At 43.4% G+C, this 19,577-nt stretch overlaps 1 protein-coding gene across 1 annotated transcript; it reads left to right on the forward strand.

Moving 5' to 3' along the window:
* The first annotated feature begins 1,209 nt into the window (after positions 1-1,209).
* On the forward strand, positions 1,210-11,388 carry commd2 (COMM domain containing 2). Its single transcript, XM_072254988.1, has 5 exons — positions 1,210-1,342; positions 2,823-2,900; positions 3,841-3,923; positions 6,250-6,423; positions 8,170-11,388. The coding sequence occupies exons 1-5, from the start codon at positions 1,276-1,278 to the stop codon at positions 8,365-8,367; spliced, it is 600 nt and encodes a 199-aa protein (XP_072111089.1). The 5' UTR covers positions 1,210-1,275; the 3' UTR covers positions 8,368-11,388.
* Positions 11,389-19,577: the final 8,189 nt, after the last annotated feature.

Consider the following 19,577-nt stretch of genomic DNA (forward strand, 5'->3'; position numbering starts at 1 on the left):
GGTTTTGATGTTAAAACCACTATCTTTATTAGCATCTACTTAATATAGCAACTTAAACGAGAATAATCAAAATTTAACAGTGTTATGAGTATACATATGAGTAAATATAACTCCCAAACTATTGAGCTGGGGGGGGGGGGGGCACAGGCTTAACATCTTGAGATGGTAAAGTATGAAATTTCAGTTCATCCACGGATTAAAGGATGTGAGAGAGATATTTGTTATCCAAGGTGAATGTGGAGAGAAGGCATTTATGTCGTATTCTGCAGGTTCCACGGTGGTAAAACAGAATAACAATCGCCGTAGATTTTATCCGTCGTCGTTCCAAATCCACTTACGAATTATCACCAATAGTAGCTTATCAAGGGGAACTACCATCCAGGCAAAGGTTAACACATGGGTAGATTCCACAAGGTTGCCCCAATCACACAACGTGATCGCCACTTATCCATGCGCTCAACCCACCCTTGTGGGCACTCGAAATTTCCAACCAGTGACCCCTTAGTCACTGGCTTCATTCCATTGTCCGACTCCAACTGCGACTGACCGTGTGTGAGTGAGTGTCCTTGCTTAAATCAGAACAATATGCAGAGTCAAAAAGTTTCTCTCTCTCTCTCTCTATCTCTATCTCTATCTCTATCTCTATCTCTATCTCTAATCTCTATCTCTATCTCTATCTCTATCTCTATCTCTATCTCTATCTCTATCTCTATCTCTATCTCTATCTCTCTCTCTCTCTCTCAGAATCAAACAGGAGCCGAGAAAGCCGGCGGCTGACATCACTCAGGCACTCTCTCTTAAAATGACAGTCCACGGCAAGATAAACCCAGGGGTTCATCACATACCTCAAAGCACTGTTGCAATGAATCGATCTATACAAAAACAAAACAATTTATTTCATCTATTTAACTCGAGAGCAGTTGGGGATGGGCAATTAAATGCTGGCTCGAACTCCTTGAATAAACAAAAAAAAAAATGTTAATAAAAAGCTAGGTGCAAAGTTAACGTGAAGTGTGTATTTTAAAATTCGCGGTTTTCCAATGCGCACCACTTCGAGTGCTCGCCTTTCGAAGACTTTAACCGGCATCACGTCACTGGCCGAGTTTCACCACCGGATGGCGCCCGGCTTTACTGTTTGGGGAACTTCAGTAGAGGAAACGGAACCTTTGTTGGCGCTCTGTGTCTCACACGAACTTAGTTTCTCGGGCCCGGAGCGGGGCGGAAGTGTTGTGTCTGCGCCCCAGCCCCTCTGCTGACGCTCCCGTCCGAGGGAAAATGTTGCTGGTTCTATCCGACGAGCACAAGGAGCATCTGGGATTCTTAACGCGTGTGGATGCTGCGGGTTAGTAGCGCTTGTTACCACACTCCCAGCGTTAGTGGGTGGGCGACAGTGCGGGGCAGGGTCTGTATAGGTGGAGAAGGTTCTGCTCAGGCCGCTTGTCCCTCCTCCACTCCCCATCTCGTCCCTCCGCTATCCTCCCCACACCTCCCGTCCTTCCCCCCACCCCTGCGTCCTTCCCCCACCCCTCCCGTCCTCTCCCCCCCAACACCCCTCCCGTCCTTCCCCCCCACCCCTGCGTCCTTCCCCCACCCCTCCCGTCCTCTCCCCAACACCCCTCCCGTCCTCTCCCCCCCAACACCCCTCCCGTCCTCTCCCCCCCAACACCCCTCCCGTCCTTCCCCCCACCCCTGCGTCCTTCCCCCACCCCTCCCGTCCTCTCCCCCCCAACACCCCTCCCGTCCTTCCCCCCCACCCCTGCGTCCTTCCCCCACCCCTCCCGTCCTCTCCCCAACACCTCTCCCGTCCTTCCCCCCACCCCTCCCGTCCTCTCCCCAACACCCCTCCCGTCCTCTCCCCCCCAACACCCCTCCCGTCCTGCCCCCCCCCCGCCCCCACACACCACCTGTCACCTTCTCGTTTGTACTGCTTCCCCTCCACCCATCTTATTCTGGCTTCTCTTCCCCGCCCCCCCCCCCCCCCCCCGATGTAGGGTCTTGGCCTGAATTGTCAACTCTTTATTCTTTAGAATCAGAGGGGGGGGGGAGTAGTGAGGTACTGTTTATGGATTCAATATCCATTTAGGCACGTGGGCACATGGCCAAATGGTTAAGGCGTTCGACTAGCGATCTGAAGGTCATGAGCTCGAGCCCCAGCTGAGGCAGGGTGTTGTGTCCTTGAGCAAGGCACTTAATCACACATTGTTCTGTGACGACACCGGTGCTAATCTGTATGGGCCCTTATGCCCTTCCCTTGGTCAACATCGGTGTCGCGGAGAGGGGAGACTTACAGCATGGGCAACTGCCGGTCTTCCATACAACCTTGCCCAGGCCTACGCCCTAGAGAGTGAAGACTTTCTAGGCGCAGATCCATGGTCTCGCAAGACTAACGGATGCCTTAAATCCATTTAGAAATGTGATGGCAGAGGAGAAGATGATATTCTTGAAATCATTCCTTTCCTTAGATGCTGCTTGACCTGTTGAGTTCCTCCAGAATTTTGTTGTGTGGCTCTGGATTTCAGCATCTGCAGAATCTCTTGTACTTATGGTAGCTTTCAATTATTTTTGTTTCCTTTTATACTTCCTCTTTCTTGACATTCATGTGTCAAGAATGATGTGACATGCAAACAACAAGCTTTTCAATGCATGTGACAATAATCAAACTGCAGTTGGAACAACAGATGCGCTGTTATATTCCCACATATAAACCAGTCCGATGAAAAAAAAGAAAAATGGGAAAGAGTAAAATAGAAACCAAAGAAAAGGGTATTTTTTGCTTTGTTTTCAATATTGTAATAAATTATTTATCCAATGATTTTGTTTAGTTGTAGGAGAATTCTGTCGAATTGCTGTGGAATTTTTGAAGAAAGGCTCAAATCCCAAAATATTTGAAGGAGCGGCAAGTATGTCACGTTTGAAGGAAGGATGAGCTTTGACTCGTGCGTTTTCTGTCCTTGCAATTTTTCTGCCTAGAATCAGGGAAGTGAGCACATCTTCCCATTGCCCTGTATGTCAAAGGTTGGAAGCTGCTACTCTCATTCACTGCGCTTTTACTGTGTTTTCCATCATGAATAGAACCGTAACATCGTAGATCCTCCATTGAAAGAGCCGGTTAAAAAAACAGAATTGATTAATTGATTCATTCATGTTTTATACATTGGCCGCACGGTTGCGAAAACAGGAAGGGAGAGGGGAGGAAGCAGGAGGCACCAGAAAGCCATACTGTAATGATCAATAAACCAGTTGTTTGGAATTAAATGACCTTGCCTGGTGTCTGAGGGCTGGGTGCGTCTGAACCCGAGCCAAACCTTGCTCCAGCACTCCTCCTGTGCCACCTGTCCCACACCTCCCTACTCTCACCGTTCCAAACATCCGTTACTCCCACCAGATGTTGACAAATACAGGTCTGTGCAAGTCTTAGGCACCCTAGCTATATATATGTGTCTAAGACTTTTACACAGTACTACATATGGTTGAATGACAATGAACTTGAATTGTGTAGGACATTGAATCCTAACTCTATTCCATCTCCACTTCCAATCGAAGTTGCTGAATCCAAATCACAGGACAGTTTACAATGATCAGTTAACCTACCAGCTATGTCTTTGGACTGTGGGAGGAAACCCTTGCATTCCACAAGAAGGACGTACAGAGACTCCTTACAGAATGGTGAATGCCCTGAGCTGTTACAGCGTCACACTAACCGCTAGGCTACCGTGGCGCTGACTGGGAAACCAATTCTCATCCTTGTTTTGCCTACTGATGTGGTACTGCACTAACCTCTCTGAAGCACAATTGGCGTCCACTTTTGCAGCTGCTGTTCTGCTTTTTTTTCTCCTGTAGGGAAGCTGAATGTGAGTACTGAAACCGTGCAACGTGGAGTTGAGGGACTGATGTACTTGATGACAGAAAGCTCCAAAATGATGGTAAAGAAATTAATTTAGTGTACTTGTATGTTCATCCATTATGTACTGCATTGTATGACGTAGGTGATCATGGCAAGTTTTTCTATGGAAGTGGTTTGCCATTGTATTCTTCTGGGCAGTGTCTTTACAAGATGGGTGATCCCAGCTATTGTCAATACTCTTCAGAGATTGTCTGCCTGGCATCAGTGGGCGCATAACCAGGACTTGTGATATGCACCAGCTGCTCATAGGACCATCCACCACCTGCCCCCATGGCTTCATGTGACCCTGAATGGGGGAGGAGGGGGCAAAGCAGGTGCTACACCTTATCCAAGGGTGACCTGCAGGCCAGCGGAGGGAAAGAGTCTCTATCTCCTTTGGCAGAGACATATCTCCACCCTGCCACCTGTACTTATCTGTACACTTACAATTTCTGTCCACTTTTCAATCTCTTGGTTAATTTGCCTCAGTTTTCATTTATGATTCATTTGCCTGTTTCGTCACTCAGAGGGTGGTGTGAGTGTGGAGTGAGCTTCCAGCAGAAGTGGTAGATGCGGGACCAATCGAGGAAAAGTTTGGAATGCTACATGGATAAAAAGGGATTGGAGGGCTGTGGTCTGGGTGTGGTTAGATGGGACTGGGCTGAAGACCAGGACAGCACGAGACAGATGGGCCAAAGGGCCTGTTTCTGTGCTATGACCCTAACTAGTTTTACTTGCCTACTGAGGGTGAAAGTTTCAAATTCTGCTTCAGAGGAATGAATCCCAAAGTGTGAGCTGCTGTTTTGCCCTTTAATTCTGTGGGTATTCTGTACCATTGAGTGCAGACTTCCAATGAGATTTTATTTTAATAAAAATTACATTATTTTGAGTGAGTTATCTTAGGCTATGTCCACACTATGCCGGATAATTTTGAAAACGAAGCTTTTTCTCTTTGTTTTGAACCTCCGTCCACACTAAGACGGCATTTTCATCCCCAGAAGATGGAGATTTTCAGAAACAGTCTCCAGAGTGAATAAATCTGAAAATGCCTAATATCCGTTGCAGTGTGTACAGGGTAACCGGAGATTTTAAAAACCGCTGTCATGACGTGCCGCAACAGATGGCGGCAGCGCGGCATTTCATTGTTTTCTTCTTCGTATTATTATTATTACTTTATTGTCGCCAAACAATTGATACTACAGCGTACAATCATCACGGTGATATTTGATTCTGCACTTCGCAGAACCTAACAATTTCAGAACAGACAGCAACGAGACTAAAGCCAGAAGAGTTAGAAATGTACTCACCAAATACTTTGACCCATAGCTTACTGAATAAATAAGTATACTCACTTTGCCTTGTTTTCTGTCCTTGCTTGTATGAAGGTGGTTTACCTATTTATACAAGTACTTCTCTGACAATAGATGTGTAACAGCCTAATGTAACATTGTATGGAAACACAAGATAACACTGATGCAGACATGCTTTATACATTTAACAAGGTGCTTTATTAATGCAACAGAGTTAGTCAGTTTTTCAATGTTCGTCGTCAGCGGGTCATACTGTCCGTGAACTCCCTGTCGGTTGCCTCTATAGGCTCCAGTATTTGGTGTTTTTTTTTCAGTTTTAAGTCCTCCTGCGCAAGAGCCAAGAGCAATTCCTTTTAAGTTTTTCTAGTCCGTAACTGGACAAGCGCACACCAAGTATACCGTTTCCTCTTCGCTTGTTTTCTGTGTGTCCTGCGCATGCCCAGTAGGAGGACATTCGCCCAAATATCCGTCTAATGTGGACAGAGATATTTTGAAAAACGCTTAATGTGTACGCTTGTCGTTTTTACTCGAAACTGGCGTTTTCATAATTATCCGGCGTAGTGTGGACGTAGCCTCAGAGTCCCTTCCTGTATCTGATCCCCAATTAGTAACAGCTTTTTTAAGTTGGTGATTATCACATTGTCCTTGTTGGCAGTTTGCTCTGTGCAAACTGGCTGTGGCTTTTCATCAGTGAAAATAATATCTCCGGCTTTTAAGATGGCAAATGTCCAAATTTGTTTCTCTAGAGTATTACAAAAGATGCTGATTTTAGGCCACTTAAGCAGTTAGTAGGAGAGGTTAATAACAGAAGTAGGTTTTAAACGACTTCCAGAAAGCGATGGAGAGAGGTAGAGAAGATTTGGATAGGAATATCCTATTGCTGTTGTTTCCCTGACACCTGACAACCCAGAATGGGTATTATTCCTGTGATATTTTCCTTTGCAATGTTTCTACTGTCTGCTTAATCACTGCCTTAATCTCGGAAGGAGAAAGTATTTCATTTTTAAGCAGTGTTAAATTTGAACACAACGTGTAATAAATTCAATTTGTGATCAGATTTCTGAAGTGGATTTCCAGGACTCCGTGCTTGTCTTGGGGTTTTCGGAAGATCTCAATAAGTTGCTGCTTCAGCTTTACCTGGACAATCGGAGAGAGGTTCGGCAGATTCTGAGTGAACTGGCTCCTGACCTCCCTCATTACCACAACTTAGAGTGGAGACTCGATGTACAGGTAAAACGATGTTCGCAGCAAATCCCAATCTTGTTTATGCGAGTATATTTTTCTTTTCCTCTCCCTTGCCATGTTTTGATTTGTATCACCGTTTTGCAACAATCAGAAAGTTGTTTTGAGAAGTGAATTACAATAGGCACTTTTACCCTGTTTCCCCCATCTTCTTATTCTGGTTTCTGCCCCTTCCTTTCCCTTCTGATGAAGAGTTCTGGACTGAAGCATCAACTGTTTATTTCCCTCCACAGATTCTGCCTGACTTGCTGAGTTCCTTCAGCATTTTGTGTGTTGCTCAAGATTTCCAGCATCTGCAGAGTCTCTCGTGTCACTGTAGTACTCCACTCTGTTCTTTCCTAGTCTAACTGAACCTTTTAAAAAATGCACTTTACCATTTGGACTTTATTCATTCCCACATCCTGCATTAAATTTTTTACTTTATGCCAGTTTTTAAAGTACAGGAGCAGAATTGGACCATTTGGCCCATCAAGTATGTTCCACTATTTCATCATGGCTGATCCATTTTCCCTCTCAGTCCCAATCTCCTGCCTTCTCCTTGTATCCCTTCTCGCCCCCCCCCGCCTATCAAGAATCTGTCAACCTCTGCCTTAAATATACATAACACTTGGCCTCCACAGCTGCCTGTGGCAAAGAAATTCCACAGATTCACCATTCTCTGGCTAAATTCCTCCTCATCTCTATTCTAAAAGGACACTCTTCTATTCTGAGGCTGTGCCCTCTGGTCTTGGACTCTCCCACCATAGAAAACATGCACTATATCAGGGCCTTTCAACATTCGCTAGGTTTCAATGAGGTCACCCCTCATTCTTCTGAATACCAGTGAGTAGAGGTCCAGAACCATCAAACGCTCCTCATAAGACAAGCCCTTCAATCCTGGAATAATTTGCGTGAACTTCCTTAGAACACTCTCCAATGTCAGCATATCCTTTCTTAGATTTTGGAGAACAAGTGTATTAGTCATAGAGCACACTACCGCACAAAAACAGGCCGTTTGGTCCACATGGTGGATGCTGACCTGGTCTTTCGCCTGGTCCCATCCACCTGCACCTGGACCATAGCCCTCTATACCTCTCTTGTCTATCTGTCTATCCAAACGTTTAAGTGTTACAATTGAAGCAACATCCACCATTTTTGTAGAGAGTTCTTGTGTATAATGTCTGTAGACACTTGGCAGGAATTATTATATTGAATATGATTTTGTGGCTCTAATTCCATTGTTATTAAAGAACTGCCAATGATGTCCGACGATAATAGAACTTGTGCAGGAGAGTTTTTAAAGTGGAAATGCCATTGCACTGTGGCAGTTCCACTCCCCTGACTATAGAAGTCCAAGTCCAGTGGTGTTGGACTGGAGTCACAAACTGGGGTCCGCCTTGGTTGCAGTGGATAACCATGACGCAGCCTTTGCTCTCCACGGAGTGTTGCGGTACCAACCTTCCTGGGCTGTTGGATCTCATCCGCCCAGTCTGCTGGAGCCGACTTGCACATTCTGGGACAGGCTCGTCCCTAACTCACCGGGTCATGGGGCCGCCAGCTGCCCTCACCTGGTTTAGTCTGGTGGGGACCAAAGGTGGGTGGCACAATGAGCCCCTTCACCAGAGATGCTACCCCTCCCAGGACGCTCTGTTATTGAAGTATTAAATGACAGAACCACAAACAATTCTTCTAATGTTGTCTTTTTATTTGCTGATATTGGAATGGTTTCAAACGTCCACTTATTTCTTCCACTAGTTAGCCAGTCGTGCCTTGAGGCATCAGATGAAACCCCTCCTGACTCTGAAACTGCACCTTGAACAGAATGGTGGTCGGAACGCTAGTGTGTTTCAGACTGACCCTGCCACCCTGCTGCACCTAATTCGCAAGCTGGAGCAAGCCCTGGGTGAGATGAAGACCAACCACTGCAGGAGGATCGTGCGCAATATAAAGTGAGGGGTTCACCGATCGACATTCCTTCTGCCAGATGGAGACGCCAGAGCAAAATCGGGGGAACGTGCTACTTTGTCTACTGGATCTTTATAATTTGACGCACTTTGTAGGGTGATGGTGGTTTATTGAAGCGTTTCAGCACAGGAGGCTATCCAATGTTAAAATGTGTGAGAGAGTATTATTAGCTGGAGTTGTCACAATGCTCTCCGTAAGGTGCTTTGTATTGATTACTATAAGATCTAATGTTCACACATTAATGTTCCTTTTTTAGCCAGATAAATATTGCCTTTGGTGAGGGGGGGGGGTAAAAATCAGTGGCAGAAGAACGATATGCAAAAAGGAGTGAGATAATCAATAGAAAAAGTTAGCTAAAATTAACCAGTACTATACTATGGGGAAGGGGGAGAAATCGATGTTAGATGGGGATAAGAAGGATGCAGTGACACCATTGAGTCTTGGATAATACGTACTGTCTATCTCTGCATGTTCATCTTGAATTGATGGTAGACTGACAGTCCCTTCTCAATTTGAAGGCTGCAATGTTCTTGAAAACAGTGAATTTGGGCTTTATCTGCTCACTTGATAGTACACAGCACAACAAAAAAGGCTGTTAAAATCCCTTGCTAAGCGCAGAAAGGGAGCTTAATGTGGGAGGCTTTTTGCTGGTTTAGAATTGGAAAAAGTTGTACTCTGGTTGGCACTTAAAGCATGTTGGGTTTACAGTCATTAAGGCATATTACTTTGACTGGAATTAGAGGATAGAGAAGAAAACAATTCCAAATATAAATGTATGAATTTTATATTGTCTAACCATTTAGAACAACTATCACTTTGCATTTTTGAGAATTTTGAAACTCATTGTCAGGGCATTTAATATTTAACTTCCAGTTGTGTTCTTTTGTGACAATCATTGCATGTAACCATTAGATCAAAGTCATAAGCTAAAGGTTTATTCATAACAGTTATATCTAATCTATAGGGGGTCTAATATGGATTTGAAGTTTAACTTGGGGTATGAGTCTTTATTCACAGAAGACTTAATGCTTTGTAGATCAGCTGCCGTGTTTACATACTGTTAATAACAATTCTGAAATTTTAATTTTCAATGCAATGTAGTGTAGATAAGAAATACTTTGCTTCCAGGTAGAATGCCAGCTGCCTGTTGAAGCTGATCTTTGTGATTTCATCATTGTAATGTGAAAGTTTGCATTTTTTTTTCCTTCTACTTTGCAAAGTCACTTCTGCCTCTCTGGCATCTCCTTCGTGAACATTTAGTTAGCTTGGGGAGCTGGGAACGGGTGTCGAGCCTTGGCAAAGTCTCTGCTAGTCGTGGTCAGTCACACGAGTGGAAAGGATACACTGTGCCTCATGTAATCTTTACATTACTCTTGGAGACGTCAATTTTAAAGTGAACATTTTGATGTAATGATAATAGGAAAGATGAAAGCCTCTATGTAGAAACATAAAGGGTTAGCAAAGCACTGCACTTCTGTTAGACATGTGTTTTGTTTTTCTTGGGATTAAACTTGGTTTGCAAATTAAGCCGTTTTGTGTAGAATGGTTTTTAGGTGAATGGTGAATATTGTTCTTTGCTTCATTGTGTTACCCATTCATTATACCATGAGCGAGCTCCATTCAAGATGGTTGTTCTCAAATTGCTGAACAGCAGCTGCAAAACATTAAAGTAAAAAAAAATGAAGGATGCTGAGAATCGTGTTTGTCTACATCTTTAACAGTTACACTAATGAAACTGTTCAGTTATTTGTACATTCCCTTTTGAGAACTTAACATTAATTCTAACCAGCAAAGTCAAGAACAGAGAGTTACTGGCAAATTTCACTTTGTAACATGTTGTACATTTGGTCAGCTGTGTTTTCTTTTGACATTCTTTATATAATTTTTTTCCATATTGCTCCAATTATTTCATTTATTCAACTTTAAAGCTGGTTTTGTACTGTGATTTGATGTAAGCATGTAAACTGTGATTATTTTTTTAATATAATCACTAAGGTTTAGTTCAAAATAATTGGAACCAGATTTGATGAACTGTTATCAAGGAAGTCAATATTTACACCTGGAATATCACTATCGCCAAACAGTTGTTTGTGCCAAAATGTTATTCAGTAAGAAATCTTGTGGTTCTGTTTCTAGTTGATTCTGAGTTCATTACTCTGCTGCCTAAAATATTTCTGTGTTGTTTAATTTGAATTGTTTTAGCAAATGCACCATTGTGATGACTACCATTTAGTCACTAAACTAAACTTAATACACATTGTGCCTCCACTTTGTACCATAATGTACTGTACTTTGAAATTGATTGCTGTAGCAGTTCTGTGTATCTGAAAATGTCTTAGGAATCCTTGTTTAGAAACTGCTAGAATTAACTCAATTTTAAATACAGTATTTAGACATGTTTATACAGAATTTTGTTTCAATGTACTGGACCGTGCATGGAAAGGGGGAGGGGATGTATGCTGCTTAAAGTTCTTCAACACCCTGAGCTAAAATAACATCAGTTCATCAGGGGAAGGGTTGGCAAAACTTTCAGTATTTCTTTGATCACTCAGACTAGACAAGAGATAGAGAGTTATGGAAGCCATTTGAGGAAGGAAATTATAAGTTCATATAAGTACTGTGCAGAAATTATAAATTCATTTGTAGCAGTTGACAAATCCTTTGTGCAACTTGTGAACCCATTTGAATGCTGACAAGCCTTAGCTGCAGCTTTTCACTATTTCAATTTCTATGTTCATTCTGTTAAGTATTCCTTCAGTTTTGAAGACATAATTTGTAAGATGTTTGTGTTAGTATGGGGACACCGGCAGAGGATCAAGATTGATGTGTAGAGATTAATTTTTTTGCAGGATTAAGTATGATTGAGCTAAATTTAATCCTTTGCCTTTTTGGCAAAATGACTTTAATATTTGCAAGTTTAAAGTATTAAAAGTGACCTGAGTATAGCAGTTATCAGCTGATTGGAGTTCTGCTTCTGAAGATAAATAATAAAGTGCAAATTTTGTTTGACTTTAAGCGTGATTAGTGTCTTTATTTGAACATCAAGAGGGGGCAAAAGACCATTAGCTCCTTTTGGCTACCTCCCTCTTTCTCCAAGAAGATCATGACTAACTTTTAATTGTTCCACTTCCTCTACCAATCCCTTATCCTTTTGATATCCTGAATATCCAAAAAAACATTCACGCCTTTCCTTGCACACACCTGTGACTGAGCACCTCTTGGGTAGAGAATCCAGAACATTCTCTTATCTCAAAGTTCAAAGTAAATTTGTTATTGAAATAAGTATACTGTATAGATAGTCATAGTCATACTTTATTGATCCCGGGGAAAATTGGTTTTTGTTACAGTTGCACCATAAATAATAAATAGTAATAGAACCATAAATAGTTAAATAGTAATATGTAAATACCAGTACTTTATTGTACTGTATTATACTGTATTGTAAGATAGATACTTTATTGACCCCAAAGAAGATTTCAATGTCACAGTAGTATTACAAGTGCACAGATCATTTCTAAATAGTATTGTTATTGTAACTGTTTACTCTCCAAGCACTGATGTGTATGATTTGAGGTCTGTGAGGATTTCAAAATGTATTATCTAGTGTTACACGGTCTCACAGTTGTCTAGCTGGTGCCAAGGTGGTGTGTTATCTCTGTGAAAACATCTCATTGCTGTTGGGGTGTAGAATATAATTTGCTGCTTGATTTGGCAGTAAAGTTAATCATTACATTTTTTTATCATGGGTGGGGTTTAAAGAATGGAGAGGTGGTATTGCATGCTATGTGCCAACAAATTTTTTGCGTGTGCCATCTTGGACAGGTGTGCCATCCCTGAGTAGGGCTAGCAAGTGGCAAGATTGTGAACTGCAGTGACCAACTTCACCAAAAGATGAAGCACCTTTCTTTGGAGATGAATGACATTGCCATCATTTAAATTTCTTATTGGTATCTTATGTGTTACCATTGAAATGAAATTCAATTAGATGCATTACATCAAGTTCAAGTGTAATTACCATTCAACCATACACATGTATGCAGTGAAAAGGAGCTTTCTTCTGGAGCCAAGCTGCAAAGCACAGCACATACAGTTATGATTCAGCATGTACAGTCACAAAATGATATTAGAACAAATCCTTGAGTGGCAAGGCCTGAAGATTGATGGTGCATGGGATGTTGCTCTAGAGCCATGTTTCTGCAAGAACAGGCACGCAGCAGTTCCTCATCTCGCGCTGGGTCAGCCGCAGGTGAAGACAATCCAGTTTGCCTTCCAGGGAGCGAACACTGGAGAGCGGCACTGACAGGAGAGCTGGCCTGCAATGGCCAGCCCCAAACCCAGCAGGGATTCCAGGGCATCTGCTATGCCTCTGTTCTCTCACATACTGGCTCTGGCACCTCCTCCCCTGCGTGGTGCAAAGGGTGGCCTGACCTCCATACTAATAGATTAAAGTCAGAGGCTCTGTATTCGATGTCTCCTCCCTTCCCACCCTACCTCACCTGCATCCAAAAGCATTTCCATAGCCTAGCACAGACCAGAGGTCTATTGGAATATCCTCTAGCTGCTTGATGGTACAACTGCAGCAAATTTTAAGAAGTTTCTTTTGCTCTGTGCCAAAGCTGCCTGCTCCATTCATAGCCCATCCACCTGTTCTAGTTGTAGAGTGAGTGTTATCCACAGGGAGTACTGCAGCAATTCAGCAAGGCTGGCTGACCAAACCTGTAAATATGAGAAAGTCTGCAACACACACCCAGGCCTGAGGAAGGGTCCCAGCCTGAAACATTGACTATCTATTCCTCTTTGTAGATGCTGCCTAACTGCTGAGTTCCTCTAGCATTTTGTGAGTGTAATCAAACCTATGCTATTTTTCTGACCCAGACAGGAAAAAGGAACATGCACTTGCTCCCATCTGCTCCATGTTAAAAATATTCTAGACTTATTATTGCTATTGTTACAGGGGCTACATCCTGGAATGACCTGATTAAGACTATAAAACATAGGAGCAGAATTAGGCCATTCGGCCCATTGAATCTTCTCCACCATTCATCAAGGCTGATTTATTTTCCTTCTCAACCCCATTCTCCTGCCTTCTCCATGTAACCTTTGATGCCTTTACTAATCAGGAACCTATCAACCTCTGCTTTAAATGTACCCAATAACTTGGCCTCCACGCTGTCTGTGGCAATGAATTCCATAGATTCACTATCCTCTGGGTAAAGAAATTCTCCCCGTCTTTGTTCTAACTCAACATCCTTGTATTATGAGACTGCGCCCTCTGGTCCTAGACTCTCCCACTATAGGAAACATCCTCTCCATGTGCTGTGTCTTGGCTTTAACAACACAGGGCTCACCCGCACCATATGGTATATGGTTCAAGAAAACAGCTCATCACTATCTTCCCAAGGTTGCCTATGGGTGTGGATAAACCTGGCTTACGAGCAATATCTGCATCCTGAGAATAAATAAGAAAAATCAAATCCCCACCATGGCTTGGACACCCAGAATAGATGATAAATACCGCCTTATTATGATCACTCACACTTCACAAAACCATATGCTTGTTTCCTCCGCAATTCTTCGAACCCTGTGAATGAGGCCCTTCACCCCTTCTGGGGCATAGGCCACTACAGCAGCTCACCAGAGTTCTCTGTCCTAGCCCAGTTGTCACCATGGTAACCAATCTTCGAAGATCCTTCCTCTCCCAGTGATGAGGTCCTTGCAGCTCCTGTTGGCATTTCTGTAACTCTGGGTTTTCACAGGATGGAGTTGCCAGCCCTGTGTCTGACCCCCCCCCATCACAACTGAGCTTGGCAGAGATAACCCTACGAATCAATGCTCCCATTGCCTTCTATTCCTGACTATTTTATGTAATTACCCAGTTTTTTCCCTAAATGCATCTTTGTCTTTTGACTTAGCCAACCGTGCCGCTCCAATGACATCTTTCTTTCCCTCGGCCATTAGGCACTTTAATGAATCAACCTATAGCTGGGGAAGTGATGACCCCCCTCCCCTCCTGTTGACTGTTTGTGGTAACTTATTTTTTATTCTTTCTAATTCTCTTCTAATATTTGTATATTTATATATCCGTGCACTTGTAATGCTACGGTGACACTGTACTTTCCTTTGGGATCAATATCTACCTTTAGAACTCATCATACAAAACAAGTTTCACCTATCTGGTGGGGTGGCGCAGAGGGAAGGGTAAACTTTCTCTCAGATTCCCTGTTGGATTTGGTAGGAACTATCTTATTTTCGTGGAGGGTGGTTTTAAACGTCCTCCTTGAGTGGAGATACCTCACCATGCGCCTGCTCTGCTAAACCTATTCAGGTACTTAAAGCTCTCTACGAGGTCACCCGTCAGGCAAAGTGGGGCCCTTGGTAACAGAGCAGCAAACTGTTACTAGCCAAAATGCTCAACTGATTGGATGGATAAGTTGCTAAGGAGATTTTTACCAGCGTGCAACAAAGGAAGTGAGCAGGGCAAGTCTTTATTCACACCGAGGGTGCTGAGTGCCTCTACCACCAGGGTTGCTGGTGTAGGTAAATATGATAGAAACATAGAAACTTTGAAAACCTACAGCACAATACAGGCCCTTCGGCCCACAAAGCTGTGCCGAACATGTCCCTACCTTAGAACTACCCGGGCTTACCTATAGCACTCTATTTTTCTAAGCTCTATGGATAAAAGACCCTATCGTTTCTGCCTCCACCGCGGCCGCCGGCAGCCCATTCCACGCACTCACCACACTCCGCATTGAAAACTTACCCGTGACATCTCCTCTGTACCTACTTCCAAGCACCTTAAAACTATGCCCTCTTGTGCTAGCTATTTCAGCCCTGGGAAAAAGCCTCCGATTATCCACACGATCAATGCCTCTCATTATCGTGTACACCTCTATCAGGTCACCTCTCATCCTCATCAAGTCAAGTCAAGTTGAGTCACTTTTCATTGTCATTTCAACCATAACTGCTGGTACAGTACACAGTAAAAACGAGATCAATGTTTTTCAGGACCATGGTACTACATGAAACAATACAAAAACTAAACTGAACCACCTAAAACAACACAAAAATTACATTAGACTACAGACCTACCCAGGACTGCATAAAGTGCACAAAACAGTGCAGACATTACAATAAATAATAAACAAGACAATAGGCACAGTAGAGGGCAGTAGATTGGTGTCAGTCCAGGCTCTGGGTATTGAGGATCTGATGGCTTGGGGGAAGAAACTGTTACATAGTCTGGTTGTGAGAGCCCGAATGCTTCGGTGCCTTTTGCCAGATAGCAGGAGGGAGAAGAGTTTGTATGAGGGGTGCGCGTGGTCCTTCATAATGCTGTTTGCTTTGCGAATGCAGCGTGCAGTGTAAATGTCTGTAATGGTGGGAAGAGAGACCCCGATGATCTTCTCAGCTGACCTCACTATCCGCTTCAGGGTCTTGTGATCCGAGATGGTGAAATTTCCGAACCAGGCAGTGATGCAGCTGCTCAGGATGCTCTCAGTACAACCTCTGTAGAATGTGGTGAGGATAGGGGGCGGGGGGGTGGGGTGGGAGATGGACTTTTCTCAGCCTTCGCTCTCAATTTGGTGCTCTTAACGATCTCTAAGGAGGAGTTGTCGATGTTCAGCAGAGAGTGGTCGTTCCGTGTCCTCCTGAAGTCAACAACCATCCTCATGATAGAGGACTTAAGAGGCCCTTAGCTAGGCACATTAATATCAGACAGAAGTGTTTCTTTTAATTAGACATTTAATTACTTATTTGATTAATTCAACACAACATCAGGGACTGTTCCTGTGCTGTACTGTTCTATGTTCAATTCTCAAAGCATTCTAACCCTGCCTGGTTAAACTGACTAAGGGACTGTCTATTTCTGAAATGAAAATTGAATTGGAAATAACTTTAATGCAAATTTGTACTGCTGAATATTGTATTTGTCATATTCAATTTTGCCCTTGAGATACATATTTAGCATTCAAGGAGAGCCTGTACTTCCCCAATTTCTTTTATAACTGAGAAATCCATAAAGATTTTGGCTGGAGCATTGACTGGTCAGTATTATAGATTAGAGGCAACACACACAAAGTGCTGGAGGAACTCAGCAAGTCAGGCTGCATCTATGGAATGGAATAAACAGTCGACGTTTCAGGCCAAGACCTGATGAAGGGTCTCAGCTTGAAACATTGTCTGTTTCTCATTTCCACAGATGCTGCCTGACCTGCTGAGCTCCTCCAGCATTTTGTGATCTTGCCTTGGATTTCCAGCATCTGCAGATTTTCTCGTGTTTGTGGTTATAGATCCAAGGCGTTTCTTGATCAACGATTCCTAAATTGAGTCATAGAGTCATAAAAAACTACATCGCTGAAACAGGCCCTTTGGCCCATCTAGCACATGCTGAATTATTAATCCGACTAGTCCCATCTCCTTCACCTGGACCATAGCCCTGCATACCCCTCCCATCCATGTATTTATCCAAATTTCTCTGAAATATTGAACTGTACCCACATCCACCACTTCCACTGGCAGCTCGTCCCACACTCTCACCACCGTCTGAGTGAAGAAGTTCCCCCTCATGTTCCCCTTAAACATTTCACCTTTCACCCTTAACCCATGACCTCGAGTTCTGGTCTCACACAACCTCAGTGGAAAAAGCCTGCTTGCATCTACCCAGTCTGAACCCTCATAATTTTATACACCTCTATCCAATCTCCTTTCTTTTTCCTATGCTTCTGGGAATAAAATATAACTTAGTCAACCAAATCGGTTACAGGTCTCCAGCTGCTTCTCTCAAGAACAGGGAAGGAAGGGAAGGAGCTGGTTAAATCAGCAGACTGGTAGGGTGAACATGAATCGTCTTGTCATTTAAGTTTAAAACAGTATAAACAGCATTTGCCCAGTATCATATAATCAAACCTTTCAACGGTAAGTGTCTAGCAGATTTGCAGATAAATCATTGACAATCCAAAAAGTTGCGGATACTTATTTAAGTTAACTTATCAACATACATTATCAAATTCAAATTTAAGTTTATTGTCATTCAACCGTATATATATGTACAGCTAAAATGGGTGTCACGGTAGCATAGTGGTCAGCACAACACTTTACGGTAGCAGTGTCCTGGGTTCAATTCCCGCGACTGCTTGGAAGGAGTTTCTATGTTTTCCCTGTGACCGCACGGGAATGAGAGTCCAAAGACTTACTAGTTGGTAGGCTAATTGGTCATTGTAAAATTGTCCCGTGATTAGGCTAGGGTTAAATCAGGGGTTTGCTGGGCGGCGTGGCTCGAAGAGACAGAAGAGCCTATCCCACACTGTATCTCAGTAATAAAACTAACTAATAATAATAAATGAAACAATGTTCCTCGGGAGCCAAGGTGCAAAACATAGTATTTGTATCACATACAGCACATAAAATAATATTAATGCAATAATATTAACAGATAATTTTAGAAAATAATCTGTGGATATACAAGTTGACATAAGGTGCTCCTGGTGAAGTTGTCATAAACTTTTCCCGGTGCATTCCGATGTAATTAGCGCAAATATTAGTTAGTGGTAGTAGTAGCAGTATTAGTGTGGTCACTTGAGTTGAGTATGTTCTCCGAAGAAGTTTTCTAGGGTGGATTTGTTTAATGGAGGACGGCAGTGTATGACTGTTTAACATGGAGAAGTCACCACGCTGTCCTTGACAGATCAGGGTCAGGGCCCAGTGGCATGATCTCTGCTGCAGCCTTTCCTCCACCTTCGCCATCATCGTGATGTGTCATCATCTTCCGCCAGCTCCAACATTGAAGTCTTGGTTGGATCGCTGTCTCTCTGGATCCTTCCCCTTGACCATACCACCATTGGTGACCCTACCAGGAGCTGAATGAACTCTGAAGGCATCGCCTTCGGGATCTCCGGATCTCACCGGTCTCTCCACATCAGCAAGTGACAATCCTTGGAGAAAATTAGTTTGTAGATAACAGGCAATGATCCAATTCTGATACTAGTTGGCAGATCTCAGGCATACAAGTCAGATGAATCCAGGTTCAAGTCCTACGTTGTACATTAAATCTAAGCTGTGTTGAGGGACTGTTTGTGGTGTTTATTTTTGTTTAGGGTCACACTTTATCCTGTTTCTTCCCTTGGATGAATCAGCAAAGGTGGTGATGAATCAGCATATAGGAGGGAGATTGAAAATCTGGCTGAGCGGTGCCACAACAACAACCTCTCACTTTATGTCAGCAAGACCGGGGAGCTGATTATTGACTTCAGGAGAGGGTAACTGGAGGTTAGTGAGACAGATTTCATTGGGGGATCAGAGGTGGAGAGGGTCAGCAACTTTAAATTTCTTGGTGTTTTCATTTAAGAGGACCTGTCCTGGGCCCAGCACATAAGTGCCATTATGAAGAAAGCATGGTGGTATCTCTATTTCCTTAGAAGTTTGTGAAGATATCATCTAAAACTTCTATAATTGTGTGGTGAAGAGTACATTGACTGGCTGCATCACAGCCTGGTATAGAAACACCAATGCCCCTGAACAGAAAAGTCTACACAAAGTAGTGGATACAGTCCTGTCCATCACGGGTAAAGACCTCCACACATCTACATTGAGGCCTGTCATAGGAAAGCAGCATCCATCATCAGGGACCCCCACCATTCAAGCCAGGACCTCTTTTAGCTGCTGCCATCAGGAAGGGGGTTCAGGACCCTCAGTACCCACACAACCAGATTCAGGAATATTTATTAACCCTCAACAATCAGGCTCTTGAACCAAAGGGGATAACTTCACTTACCTCATCAATGAAATGTTCCCACAACCTACGGACTCACTTTCAAGGACTGTTCTTCTCATGTTCTTGATATTTATTGCTTGTGTTGGTGCGTGGCCAAGTGGTTAAAGTGTTGGTCTAGTGATCTGAAGGTTGCTAGTTTGAGCCTCAGCTGAGGCAGTGTGTTGTGTCCTTGAGCAAGGCACTTAACCACACATTGCTCTGCGACGACACCGGTGCCAAGCTGTATCAGCCCTAGTGCCCTTCCCTTGGACAACAACGGTGGCGTGGAGAGGAGGGACTTGCAGCATGGGCAACTGCCCGTCTTCCATACAACCTTGCCCAGGCCTGCACCCTGGAAACCCTCCAGGGTGCAAATCTATCGTCTCACGAGACTAACGGATGCCTATGTATTGCTTATTTATTTACTTCTTCTTATTACAGGTTT

This window comes from Mobula birostris, chromosome 4 (genome assembly GCF_030028105.1).
Source record: "Mobula birostris isolate sMobBir1 chromosome 4, sMobBir1.hap1, whole genome shotgun sequence".
NCBI classification, from domain to species: Eukaryota; Metazoa; Chordata; class Chondrichthyes; order Myliobatiformes; family Myliobatidae; genus Mobula; species Mobula birostris.

Coding starts and splice junctions, on each gene's coding strand:
- commd2 (XM_072254988.1), top strand. CDS start 1,276: ATGTTGCTGGTTCTATCCGACGAGCACAAGGAGCATCTGGGATTCTTA. Junction 2,901..3,840: donor AATATTTGAAGGAGCGGCAA/GTATGTCACGTT, acceptor TTTCTCCTGTAG/GGAAGCTGAATGTGAGTACT. Junction 6,424..8,169: donor AGTGGAGACTCGATGTACAG/GTAAAACGATGT, acceptor TTCTTCCACTAG/TTAGCCAGTCGTGCCTTGAG.